The 14,909-nt window shown below is 33.7% G+C and overlaps 1 protein-coding gene across 1 annotated transcript in view; it reads left to right on the forward strand.

Moving 5' to 3' along the window:
* The first annotated feature begins 4,037 nt into the window (after positions 1-4,037).
* LOC119632356 (homeobox protein Nkx-6.1) overlaps positions 4,038-14,909 on the forward strand; it is a 43,193-nt gene continuing 32,321 nt past the window's right edge. The window contains exons 1-2 of the mRNA XM_038025217.1: positions 4,038-5,329; positions 5,539-5,724. Of these exons, the coding sequence (XP_037881145.1) occupies positions 4,336-5,329; positions 5,539-5,724 (1,180 nt within the window). The 5' untranslated portion in view covers positions 4,038-4,335. The remainder of the gene's footprint in view (positions 5,330-5,538; positions 5,725-14,909) is intronic.

Here is a 14,909-nt window from a genome sequence, read left to right on the forward strand (position 1 = left end):
ATAGGATTTTTGTGATGTATTTTCAGTCTAACTATATGTTCACAAGTTCAGATTTATGATAATATGAAGTGAACGGCTTTGACAAAAATTAAGATGATCACCTTTTCCCAATATCCAGGCGGAGGCATGAGATAGTCCATAAAGGGAACACATTCGTGATGGGAGTGGGAACTTGAATTGACTTGTTTTGTTTGTCAGTTCGTCTCCTTGTTATCTCTTACAGTTATAAGTGTATCGGTGATCAAAATTGAGGTAAAAAGCTGAAACTTGATAAACTTCCATTTTGGGACTTACTCTACCGCTCCTCAATTAAACCGTTAAATCTCCATGATCCACGCACAAAAACTCCCTTTAATGATTAATGCAACCAACTTTTTAGAACCAATTTAAAACATCAAACAAAAATATACTGTAAACGTTAATCTTAGCCTATCGAAAACATCAACGGGAATGCCGTGCCGGTCGACTGGCTGACATTCTCTTCATTATAAAAAATATTGGGGACCTTATAAACTCAGCGCTCAACGTCCACAAATTAATTAGATATTGCTTTTTTATTGGAAACACTATCACCCAAGTTCAGCGCCGGATTGAGAAGTGTGATCACAATTTTTTTTCGCCAAAAATGATAACGTGTGCTTTGCTGATTTTAAACAAGATCTGTAAGCGTAACGACATCAAAGATGCTGATTGCTAGCAGAACTTTAATCGCGATAGTGGGAGCCCAAAGGAGAATGATAGATCCGAAATCTTTCTATACGATGCTAAGGAGTAATATTAAAGCCCTCGATATCTATATGGGCGTTGAGAAAATCAAGTAGCTGTCTTTCTTGTCAACTACACGCAAGCCTTTCAAGTATCACTTGAAAAGCAGGGGCATCTCACATCACCGATTTTTGCAGATTCTAGAAAGGGACGACTGAGACGTCCTATCACATTTTATGGCACCTGGTGGCGGAATTCGCAAGAATATTTGAACTGGAGGGAGAATGCAATAGACATTCCAATGCCGCGATACGGTGCTGTGTAGTTGAAAGCGATAATTGACATCTTAAAAACAATAAAAAAGGCCGTGTATTCTATGTTTTTCATGAAAACTTAACCGTAGAGCAGCTTTTTTCCAAATGGGGTAAAGTGTTTACTCACAGTAGAATAAAAAAATCAACGACGTTAGTCGGAACTTTTTAACCGCAGTTAAAAAGATCTTTTTATGTGATACGCGGCAATGGATGAAACTTGGGTGCATGACGACGATAGTCCACTCTGTAGAAAGGATCGGATAGAAGGCACGGCATAGCCGCATATTTGATAAGATTAAGGGCTCCTTCGACAGCTTTGGAAAAGGAGGATCAATGGATATCGAACAGCAAATAATGTATCTTTTGACGGAAGGAGAAAACTTAACAAAAACGCTTATATCAACGAAGGAACACTTTTTGAAATACTTTTTGACCAAGACAATCCTTAGTATCACAAGTAGATGGATAACCACAGCAAAGTTGGGTGAATTAAAATTTACATTGCTTCTTGTCCTTGGCGGGCCTCCAACGACCATTATCTTTTTGCAAACCTTGAATAGATACTCCAGGAAAACAGATTTGGGTCAAACAGTAAGGTCGTTGCTGAAGTTGAAACTGAGACTGTCTTGACAAATCGTTGTAAAAAGGAAACATCGAACAGCTGTTGAATTGATTGGAACAGACTTAAAGAGGAAGTGTTGGATTGATTGGAACAGTCTTAACGACGACTATGTTTGGCAAAAAAAAAAATGTTTCCTTACTTAACGAACTTATTGGGCGATGTACTATATACATACAAACCTATATGTTTATTTATATATACATGTACGTACGTATACATATATATGTAAAAAAGATTTAATATGCAGATAATCATAGCGTAGGTTCCATATAATTCACGCAAATAAAATAGCATTCATTTTCATTACTTTTAGAAAGGAATTGTTTATGAATTCTAACAGAAAAATCTATACCGTTTTAACACGTTATCAGGATTATATCCGTTCTATGTTTCCTACCATATAAGTGATCGCTATCTGCGCACTTCAAGCGATAATTTTGTGAAAGCAAACGACGTCTCAAATGAAACGAAGCCACTGACATGAGTTGACCGATTAAGAGTGTAGCTACTTATTACTATCAACTGACAATTATTTCATGTCCCGTTCTTGGTGGAAGTCAAAAGTAAACGCAGGATTGGTAAAAGCAGCTCTTCTCTTTTTCTTTCGATATTAGGTCAATGCACTCTTTGATTACGTGACTTTATGCAAATTGTGCTCGTGGATACTAAATGTAAGCAACAATCTTATAAATACAGAAACAATAAAATCTATGACCTTTGATCTATGGATATAATAATACTATGAATTATTCGAATTCTTGTTGGCGGACATCGAAACTGTTTCGAAAAATAACTGTATTGTGTTTAGCTTGAGTTTTTTTTATAAAGTAACTAACGTGCTATAAATATAACTATAAAAAATTAAAATTTCACACTAATTTATCGGTGTATATAAAAAGTTTACGTGCATCATATGGTTTGAAAAAGTTAATGCATTTCGTCTTTATGAATATAAAACAATAATAATAATAAAATATGTTGAGTGAAAATTAAATCATAATGTTAAGCAAAAGAGAAAATAAAAAAAAATAAAAAAATATTTACTTTGGTACTCAAAATTTATTACCTATTAAACAAGTAAACATAAATAGATATGTAACGCATATTAAGGCCTACTAAGAACGAGGCGCAATGATGGTGGAGAACGAATAATAAAAGAAAAGACATAATCAATTCGAAATTTAACAACACCTTAGACCTCAAAACAAGAGACAATGCATAAAAAAGAAACAGAACTAAACAAAAGAAAAAACGAAATGAGTTGAAAAATTGAGGATAAAATTAAAAAGAAATCAACACCCATACTGCATGAGTAAGCGCTGCCTTACACGAATAGATAGAGAAGAGGAAGAACGATTTTAAAATATATGAATGCTATTTTTGTTGTTACATACTTATGTGTAGATTTGTAATAATACTTATCACGCAAAATAAAAATCGCATTCGTTTTGTTCTAATTCCATAACATTCCCCAATTGGTAATCCAGTGCATAAAGGATATGGTAAACTTTAAACTCAATTCCCACTACTACTACTACTACTACTACTACTACTACTACTGCTACCACTACTACTGCTTGTATAACAACAATAATAAAATAAACTGTGCATCAAAGTCAAATTGCTTTCCTGTTGTATGCATTCATTTTATGTATTTGACTTTACAATCAGATTTTTCTCTCTGATTTACTAACTGCACATATGTAAATGACACATGCCATCTAGCCGTCTCTGTCTCTACTATAATAAGTGAAGTCTATAAATTACCTTAAGCCAGAAAGAGATGAGAGAACATTGAGTGTATAATACTTGCATATTCATGTGGAAGCGAGAGCAATTGGGGTGGAAATTTCATTTACACTCTCTAGCCGTATGCTTGTGTGCATTAAAAGCATTGTGTTGTTAGTATAATTTTCTCTTCTGTGCATTCTGGCAAAAATAATTGTGAGTGATTATGATATTTTGTATATTAGCTGTGTGACTGTGTGGTGAAGATGTTGTGATTTTATGCCTTAGAGAAATAATAGTACTGTTGGTCACTTGATTTAATTTTGAAAAATCACAATTTCGAAGTCATTCTCTGAATTTAGGCCTAAAAGAACGCACGGTATAAGCGGTTAAAAATATAAAAAACTTTTTTTTTACTAAAATAAAAAAAAAACGTGAAGAATATTAGCGTGAAGCAACTTATCAGTTCTAAAAAATAATATTTTAAAGATTTACGAAAATTAAAAAAAGGCAATGAAAATTAAATTAAATGAGGAGAAACTGTGATTGAAAGTGAAGTGGCTTGTTTGCTTTACATAAACACAGTATTTCGTTACAATAATTTGACAAAATAAGAAAAAATTTATAAAAAGCATTTTGAGAAAAGTAATCAACCTGGGTAGTCCATACTTACCTAATACGCCTGCGGGCTCGGAAAGCCCGCTTGCTTTACATCATAACAACTGCAGTTCGACCAAATCATTTCAATTGTCACAAAACTCTGCTTTCAATTTGGCTTTGCGTAACACGCCGGGAAATTTTAACGCCGCTTTTCAAGCTGCCGTAGCCGCCGGTTTCAACGGGTTTCATCAGCCTTTATCGTCACCTTTGCCTCTCTATCGTTTCAACGAGCGATACGAAGAAAGTTCGGATTTCAGTTCAACGACGACAACCACGGTTAGTTCCAACGAGCCACGTGACAATAACATGGATTTGATTAATCCCTATATGCGACATCACAATTTCGCAGCGGCTGCAGCTGTAAGTCAAAGTAATTCTCCGGCGGCTAACTTACTACAACGTAGCCCTCCTCTACCTCCGCACCATCAAAGTCACATAAGTAATGGCTTTGCTGATGGCGGACAAATGGATTATCAAAATCGCGATCATTTATTGGATTATCATAGTGCAGCTGTAGCAGCTTATGCTGCGAACAACAATAATAATAATAATAATAATTTATCTTCACCTTTAATGTTATTAAAAAACCATAACAACGATAGCAGTAATAATAATTACAGTTCTGAAAAGCTGCATTCGGAGTCAAAGTCACCACGCTCTACCGAAGATTCCTCCACGCCACCACCTTTGCTAACGAACGCAGATCCAAACAATGCTAATAACATAACGCTTTCTTCTTCCCGCCTACAATCTGAATCGCCGGACAATTGTCATACATCTCACAATCAAAGATCACGATACGAGCAAAATTCTAGTCCCGACGTTGACAGTTCAAAATCATTTTCAGTAAGCCAGCGTTCCAGTGAGGAGGCAGGTAATAACAGTGAATCAAGTCCACCACCTCCAGATTATAGTCCAGAAAATCTATCCAGTCGTAAATATGCAAACGCCACGCATCCATTGAGTTTACACCACAGTCAAAATAATAATAGTATTGGTTTAGAACATAAGCTGCCTTTAAGCTTTCTCGGTCCCCCACTGGCTGCTTTACACTCAATGACCGAAATGAAGTCAGCCACCGGCGGAGGAAATTCTTTAAATGGTACCTTTAGTGGAGTTAATCAAAATTCTCATATTATTAGTAACGAGAGTCGTCAGAGCAACACAGCTACTACTAATAATTCAACAAATCTTAACACACAAACTCAACCAGGAGCCGCCAATCCTCATGGTATCGATACAATATTGTCAAAACCACCACCGGTAACTTCAGCGGCAAGCTTAAGTGCTCTAGCCGGAGGTAAGCAAAATAAGAAAAAAAAACAAAAAACGAAGCGATTGCAATGAAAAAGTACTTTTCAAAAAGAAATGATTAAACCAGGATCGAGATCATAAGTAGAAATTATAATTCAATATGATATCTTTTCTTTCATTTATCTTTGTTCAGAGTCTACGCGACTCTTAGTTTTGATCTCTGAAAAAAGTTTTTAATAAAATTTCTGGTTTAAGGTGGTATACCGCGATTTTCGATAGCAGCGGCCGCAGCCGGAATGGCTCAGTATCTCTCCCAAAGTCAAGCAACACCTTTGAAAACTCATCCCGGTCATATGGTGGAGAGAACGCATCTCTACTGGCCTGGTCTTCAAGGGCTAGTAGCGAATCCAATGGCTTGGCGCGAGCGCTTATCCAATACAAGTGAGTAGCATTAAGCTTTAAAAATGCATTTTAAAAATTCATCATTAACAATGACGGTAACAATCGGAGTGATCGGGTAATAATGAAATGAAATTAAATTAATCATATTCAAGTGCTCGTTGTTGTTGACACTTGAATGATTTGTCAAAATGCCAGGCAAAGCAAGTGTTTCGCAATTTAATTTTTCTCTTTTCGATACTGAAGGAAAGACTTCACACTTATTGCTAATGATCGTGATCAAGCAACGTATGGATCGCATGCATGTTGATATAATAAATTAATGAGTTGAACTGTAATCCTCTCTTGATGTGTTTCGTGAGTGTTGTTTTCTTTTACCTTTCTCCTCATGTATCAACTCCACGATGATAAACTCATTAAAAGTGTGTTTACTTTTAGTCGTTATATTGGATATAGATATATGTATATATATATATATATATATATATATATATACGTAAGAAATGCATGGCTTTCTCATTGATTCATCGTCATTGTTATCATCTTAACTAACAATAATAATAAATGACGTGCGTATACGTCTTTTCGGTGCGGCTGAATATATGAGAAATTCATTTGCTAAGTATTATGTGAAAATTTAATGTAGATAACGGAAATTTGTGCACTGTGTGCGTATGTGCGCGTATCTGTGCATTATTGATGAAGACGTTGAATGATAATTATCGAAGCTTCTTTAATGATAACAGGGTCGAGCTAAACTTTCACTGGGCCCGTAAATGAAATCTCTTAACATCTGCGAATAACGTGAAAGTGTTATTAATCAAAAACAAAGCAAGTACGTGTTCCGTTCTAAATAAGATAATAAGAAGAAGAAAAAAACAAAAATTTGACGATAATTTTTAAATGAAAAGAAAACCTTTATAACCAAACGTGTGGAACGCCCATGAGTTTACAGACAACTCGCTAAATTTTTATATTAAAGTTATATTAAAAAAAAAAAAAAAAAGAAGTAAAAAGAAATGTTTTCGTATGCAAAGATCCTACAGTAAACAGCTTGTACGTCATTGTAGGACTGAATGCATTTTCCCTAATATCAGACAATTTAAAAAACTGTATTCGCTCAGTGCCGTAACACATCGTCTCATAATATTTACAAAACAACGGGCGATCGTCATTAATTATGTCCATACGGCTGGGCTCCTTGAGATAGGATAGCAAATGACCGCGATCCCCATATTTCAAATATCGCTTTTCAACCTATTCCTGAAAATCTCAACTCAATCTACAAAGCATTTTGTATTACTCTTCATTTCTTATTCTCCATCGATTGACAATTTTTTATTTTTATTTATTTTATTCATTTTAATAGTTTTAAGTCTAAACGGCACCACGTGTGTGGTGTAAGCGACATCGATTTGTGAAATTGCGATTCACAGAGAATATGTTCCTAGTTTTGAGAATTGAAATATTTCCAAGAACAGTCAAGTCAGCCAGACGAAAGATTAGCTGCAAAGGTTCACATCCAATCAAGCGTGTGTATGTATTTGCAGAGATCTCTAAAGCATATATCTGTGCGAATATTACATACGAAATGACAAACTCATTATGATTATCAGAAATATCAAGTAAATTCCAAATGTAACATACCTAAGGTTAATGTTAATGTTAAGGTTACAGGCAACCCATTCGGCCGGAGTTAATCAAGATTTTGTTTTTATATCGGAAATGACTGACTTCCGAAATAACCTAATCCCCTTTGCCTTATCTGGCCGATCAGAGTGGGGAGCAAATTAAAATCAATTATTAATTAAAACTCATACACACAGTGCCAAAGATTTCTCCTTTCGCTTCATGAACGGCTCATTACTTATTTGATGCACGCGTACATCTGAGGCAGTATCGTTTTGAGTTTCGCTACGGGGTTTATGCATACAACCAACGAAAAAAGTCCAGTGTTACTGTGAATCCATCTCTTTTCACGTTTTGTCACACTAAAGACGATGTACACTGGCGGATTGAGAGTTAACTGTTAATTGTTATTGACGTTCTAATTGAATAAGCGCGCCATAATTTGGCATGTAAGTCTATTACTTCCATTTTGTCTATTGTTAATTTTTTCAACAATTTCTGTAAGATCTTGACAAATAAGTTATGAGGCCCGGAGGCCCGGAGGCCCGATTTACTCGTTCGCATTAAATGTGAAAAATCTGCTACATGATTATGTTAAAGCTTGAGATATCCTAAAGCTCACTTGTTGTTAAGATCATTAATTTTGTTCATATATATATATATATTATTTTGTGTATATGTGTATACATACTTGTCCCATGTCCAGACGTGGATACATACGTATATCTATGAAAAGATTTTTAATTTTTTTGCTTTATCATTGTTGTCGTTGAGCGTTGTTATGCAAAGGAAAAAAATCATATTTTTATTATAGTTTGTAGATTGATTTTAAACTCATTATAGCAATAATTGTGTTTCGTTCAAAAAAATTATTTATTTATTTTAATTTATTTGCTTTTATTCCTCTTAAAATACACTTAAATAATGAACACTTCTGTAACGTTTATGTGGGAGTTAAAAAAAAAAAAAAGTCGTCTTGTCTCTTTCTATTTCTAAACCGTGATCCCCTCATTTAACCGCTGCAGATAAATAAGACATAAATATAAGGTATAATAAATACTTCTCATCCTATAACATGAGTATAAGGTAAAGGAAAAGTTTCGTGGCGTTTTTCTAATAGTAATGGTTTTTGAGTCGCGAAACTTAGATAAGACAAACCCTATCAAGGTATAACAGCGTGTGTGAACAATATCTCTCCATAGATAAGTAAAGCAAAAAGAAAACAAAAAAGAAGAAAGCAGTGATATATATCAGTTTAATCTAAAATAATTGCGTTTTAAAAATAAAAAAAAAAAATTCAAAAAATTTCACTATATATTGCATTCTCACTTCGGCAAAGACTTCGTAAACTTGTGAAAGCATTTGTTGGATGCTTTAGTAAAATTTTGTTCGCTTCGTTCTACGGATCAGAAATTCAGATAAAAGTCTGAAAAGAAATTCTTAAAAACAGTTAAGGAAGGCCGGCACATTTCCCCTTATGACGTCACATAGGCGCTCAGTATTGACACCGAAAAGGTATTGAACCATTTTTATTAGACTCGATACTAGAAAAAAGTGCGATATTTGGACACAACATGAATTAACAGTGAAAATGTTAAGGCAAAACATTTCCATTTGCGAAATGCTATTGGAACAAAATGAAATTTGCGTCCTTTTCGAGGAGACTAAGTTGGATGTGTCATCGGAGACAGTAATTTGCGAAAAAATTTCCTAGCCCAAGACAAACAATGATCCGGAAACCGCTGCAAAGCCCACATTAGCCCGAAGTAAAATAATCCTATTTATTTGGTAAGATTAAAGGCGAATGATACTTGATGAGCTGTTCAAATCTGGCCTTGGCAACTGATTCCACATTTTATTGTCCACAACTGACGCGATTAAAGAATGCCATTCGGGTGAAGTGTTGCAAACCGGATCAATAGAAAAGCCATCGCCATTTTGGGGCATACGCCGGACGATGCTCTGTCCAACAACCATTTGTTACGATTTATCCAGAATTCTCTTAATGCTATAAGGCAGATTTCGATAGAGGTCTGTGAAAACCATATGGTTCTATATTCCGTCCGTGGCAAAGCGAAAAAAGGCAGAAGGTTATCAATCAATATTGCCCCAATAAAGTTAACTTAAAATGAATAAAAAATATATGTTGTGCGTTTCCGTTATATAACGCCATGAAGTTTTTCTATTACTTAATATAAGTGCATAGAATATATTTATTAGAAAGAAAATTCGAAAGAATTTTCAAAAGTTCACTTGTATCTGCTGACATTTTTAACTTATTTAGGATCGCAGGATGTGAAATGAATTAAAAATTGATTAACAAGGCAATGGTTGGATATGCTTGGGTGCTTGGAATGTTTCATTTTCTGCTGCTTATGCTTTTTCTAGCCATTATCTAGTAAAAACGGTTAATGGAAAGTTTCTTTGAAAAGGTATTAAATGTAAGAGGTGTGTGCAGAAAACGGTCTCGAAAAACATGCATTTATTCATCAATATCTATTTTGAGCCCTTCAAACTAATCCCCGTAGATATAATAGAGTTTAGTCAGCGCTTATCCCAATCCTCGAAGCACATCTGCTATTCGTTTTTTGGTATTACCTTGAATTTTTTTCATGGATCTTTTCCCGTATCTCACGCCAATGATTACAAGTAGTTTGCTTCTGATTATCTATTTATTTGCAGCTCATTTCCAGGCATATTGGTTATGACTACAGCGCAGCATGTCATAGTTTTTGATGCTCTTACGTGAATAAATATTTGAAATCGTGTGTGTGTGTGTGTGTGTGTGTGTGTGTGTGTGTGTGTTTGTGTGTGTGTGTGTGTGTGTGTGTGTGTGTGTGTTTGTGCGAAAGACATTTGTAAATGTGGGAAAAACTGTACTTATGAGTTTCAATTCGAAAGACGTACAAAGTGTTGTCCAATGCGGAGATACCATAGCTAATGGGGAAAATAGGATTTTATTAACATGTATATATATATATACATGTATAATATACGTAATGTTCAACCAATTGTTTATAAAATTCCAAAACAATGCAAAATTGAAGTTTACTTTTTGTTATCTTTCTTGTCCAAAAATATGATATACATTTACGCTTCCGTCTATCGAGAATATTGGATTTTTCTTTCTTTCTTTTTTTTAGGAATATGTTATAAATTTGATTTTGACTTTATGCAAGTTGAAAATCGGGAAGAATTATACTTACGGCATCACCTTGAAGTTTGTATGCTTCTTACGCACTACCTTGATTGCCCTGTGACGTTCCTAAATGGGTGACTTTCACATCGAACATTTCTCTAGATAGCTAACAAAACTTACTTCAAAAATTCGGCTTGTTTTTCTTTTAAATAACTTTGAAATACAAAAAAATTATTACTGCGCGTCATTCGCTTATTATTTACTGTGTACAGCGATCATCTACAGGTACAAGTTTTGCGTCAAATAATTTCTGCAAAATCAAGTAAAATTTCATGTTCAAGTGTCTCTGATGATTTGATCTATGTACACAATATTTACTGGTATAACCTGAATTGCTGTTGATAGCAAGAGCTCACACTCAGTGACATATTTGCTCATCTCAATGTTATTGAAGTTTCAGTCATCATTTATAAAATCATAGTTTGCCTATTTATGGATTTTTGCCCGATCTCAGAAAGGTCATATGTAACAGGAAATTTTGCTAACAGAAGTTAAATTGACTAAACGAAAGCCTTGGATGGTGTAACCTGTTCCCATTTCATTCATTCCGAATCATTTTCTAAATTTATCTAAACCCATCCTTCTGTCGGCCCGTCTTTTACCGAAATTTGATATCTAGACATATTTTGGACCATGGACAAACGCTATTGAAAATATTTGAGAAGTCATTACAAGAAAAAAAATTTCAATTTTCAAAATTTTTCGATAAAGGTGGCTAAGTAATAATACTTCCGGATTCTAATTTAGTATGAAACCTTGAGCCATAATAGTAATTTAATACAAAAATAAGAATTGTGTTAGACAATGTGTTATAGAGTATTTAATGGCGGCCTTACCCGACTTAAATTTCGCGTCAATAAGACATGTTTGTTTAATAGCGTAATGGTTCGGCTTTGTCTCTTCAAACTAATAGAAACGATGGCCTTCATACGCAAACGGTGTGTAAAGCTCGAATCATATTCTTTGTTATCAGTTTGGTCCGGCAGGGAAAAATCGTAATGCATTGGAGGTACTTCAATGAAAGAAAACTTAATCTCAGTATTTTTTGATCAAAGTAAGACAGCTTAGATCGATTCAAAAAGTTATTCGGAATCGATCGTTACAAAAAGAGCTAAGGCCCTCTAGGTCTTGTGTACATCCGACATGATATTAACTTTTGATTGTACGCATATATTAATATTTTATAATTTTGAACAAAAATTTGGATTGATAGATCATATATTCTTTACGTCGGGTTAACGTACGTTCTTAAAGCCGGGAAGAAGCGAAAAAGAAATCAAAATCAATTTTCTGGAGATGCCTAAGCTAGGTTGGACGGATGGTGCGATGAAAATTATTTTCAGCTTATAAAAAAGTGAAAAAATTTAGAAAATCAAAAAAATTTCCAATGGTAAATAATATTTACATATATATATATATATATATATATATATATATAGCTTTTTTCTTCTTAGATAACATTATTGAATTGCATTTACAACAACTTAAATAGATGACAGCTTTTCTAAAATAGAAAACAAGATTTAGAAAAATTGTTTTAAAAGTACGTGAAAATTATCTAAAAATATATGATCAAATAATATATAAATTAGACCTGAATGCAATTCAAATGTGTATGGATTTTGCAGCACACGAATGTATATTTTTGTAGCCTTTTCTTTTTCACATTTCATCAACTAACGTAAACGTATTTTACTGCTGTTTTTCAGCTGAAACCATCGACATGTCCGAAGACACTGTAAATATCGGCATTGAAGCTTCCTTATGAATTCCTTTCGTACGAAAGATATTCGAAATGAGTTCTCTCTTAATAAGTGTTAAGTAAACCTTAATAAGTATTAAAAAAGTCCGATTTTGGTGTCAGTTAACTTAACTGATCAAAATAAATTCGTTTCTTTTCTCTGTTTGCTTTGAACGTTTCCCAAATGCAGCGCATGTATGTTTTGCAATCAGTTTCAGACAACGACGTTTCATCAATTACATCTTAGTTGGCTGGCTTGTGAATCGGTTTCGATCATTTTCAAATTTGGTTTACGATCATTTATCTGTAATATAAGAATATGACATTCGTTTTTTGTATATATGTACGATAGACGAAACTACGGACAGAACGGACAAGTTTAATTAACAGAGAATCGCACGGTCTCTAACCAAGAATATACCCATTTTTTTTTTCTATGATAACTTTATTATGACTTCAATGAATACTTTTGAGATATTCCTTACTCTTACTAACGGACAAGGGAAGGACAAGAATTAATATGTCCATATGTCCCGAGTGTCGATCGTGCTGGAAACAAAGAAAGAGACACATTTATAATTTGTACAAAAACTTTGCTATAAAATTGCAAAAAAAAAGGAAAAAAAAACATCTCTCTGACGTAGAATAATATTCAACACTTGCTCTAATATTGCGCAGAAAAAGAAAACGAAAAAAGAAAAAAAAGAAACGAAAGTTTCCCCGTTATATGCTGAAATGCGTTCAAGAAAATCAATACGAAATTTATTTATTAAAAAAAATTTTCATGTAAAATGTTGAATTTATTTACTCAACAACAACAGGAACAACAACAATAATAAAAATAATAATAATAATAATATACATAAGCATTATGATGATGATGATGATGATTATCATTGTTTTCACATAATTTTTGAAAAAAATAATAATAACAAGAAAAATAAAAGGAGCAAAAGGAAGAGATAAGAGCTTGTTTTTTTTTTTTTCTCTTTTTTTCGTTTTATATAAAAACATGATGAGATGGTGTACCTTAAACATATGTCCGTTAGCATGTAAGTAAGCATGTATGTATATTAATGTATGCATGCTCATGTCGGTTTGTGTATATGTGTGCATTCTTCTATGTATATATTTTCGTACAATAGAGAAGAATGAAACATAACTTATGTAGAAGCATTTGAATTTCATTTCCGAATTATGCGAATCTATTTTTTTTAAACGCACATGTGTGTACGTAAGGACATACATTCACTCGCTCATGCATGCATATATACGATTTTTTAGATTTATTTACACATATATGTGTATCAAATAAAAGGAAAACACATATACATGTGTACGTCAGCCGGTCTAATTTCTAAAGAACCTGCATACATGCATATATACATACATACGTACATACTTTAATACGTTTATATGGAAGGCAAACCTATGTTTCAAAATAATGAATATAAAAAAAAAAAATGTATATATATATATAAACATATATATATATAAACACATATGTATATGTGTTTATGCGAGATGATGTTTCTGAGTGTTATGTGTGTAAGCATTTGAATATAACCGAATCAAAAGCTACGAAAAGAGTGTAAAGAATACATTTATTGTGTTTGCTGCCGTTCAAAATGATGATGTTGAGAGGGGTCCTAAGTAAAAATGTCAGAATATGTTGCCACATTATTATGTAAAATGGTTTAAAGATGTCTAACATCGTAACGCCGTAAATTGTGGCGGGCCAAAGGGGAGCTTCTTATATCAAAATCATCTCAAGCACACAAGCACTTGTGCCCCCGTATCTATGTTTGTGTGTCGGATTATGCCATTTTCGTTCAAATCTTAAGTGAAGCATCGTCATGTATTTTTTCAAACTACATGCTGTTTATAGATGTTGTTGATTATAAGGATGTTATGCTATTATTGTGTTGCTGTTGTTGTGGAGCTTGTCATGTTAACAACAACACTAACACCAGCATAAACAAGAAATCTGTTAGTTGTTGTGCCTATCCTATGTTATGTTTATTGTTGTTGCAAAGTTGATGAGTAACTTAAAGTACGTATGCGATTTGGTTTGCCAACAGGAGAGGAGGGTTGTTTTACGTTACAGTTACTCATTTCGTGTGGCTGTGTATGTATGATGTTTGTGCTGTGTGCGCGTTTACGGTTGTTGCTATACTACTACACTCGTGTACATTTGTTGGTTATTTATTTTCTGTTTTCGTATTCAACCATTTTTAACAGCTACAAAGACTATTAAAAGCTTTTCCGTTGAAGAGTTGAGTCAAAGCTCTTTCTTTCCTCAAGAATGAAAAGAAGACCAAAAAAAAAACAAAAAAAAAAAAAAAGAAACCATGAAAAAAACACAATATGGCGTACAAATGTGTTTTAACCATGTTTTATATTTTATATGTAGTTGGAAAAGTGTGAATCTTAATTAAGGGCATATTGCAGATATCCGAAATTCTTACACCTTAATAGGACACATGGGAGTTAATCGTATATGCTGACACATCTGATACATGCATCTGAGATCCCAAAAAGACCGAAAACTCACTGAGAAAATTAAGCGCTCCATTTCTGGGCAATCCTATTGGAAACGAATTAAGAATGATTTAATGATGATCAGTGTTTTATCAAATCCTGATCACTACTTACAGT

Source organism: Glossina fuscipes, unplaced genomic scaffold (genome assembly GCF_014805625.2).
Source record: "Glossina fuscipes isolate IAEA_lab_2018 unplaced genomic scaffold, Yale_Gfus_2 1, whole genome shotgun sequence".
NCBI lineage: Eukaryota > Metazoa > Arthropoda > Insecta > Diptera > Glossinidae > Glossina > Glossina fuscipes.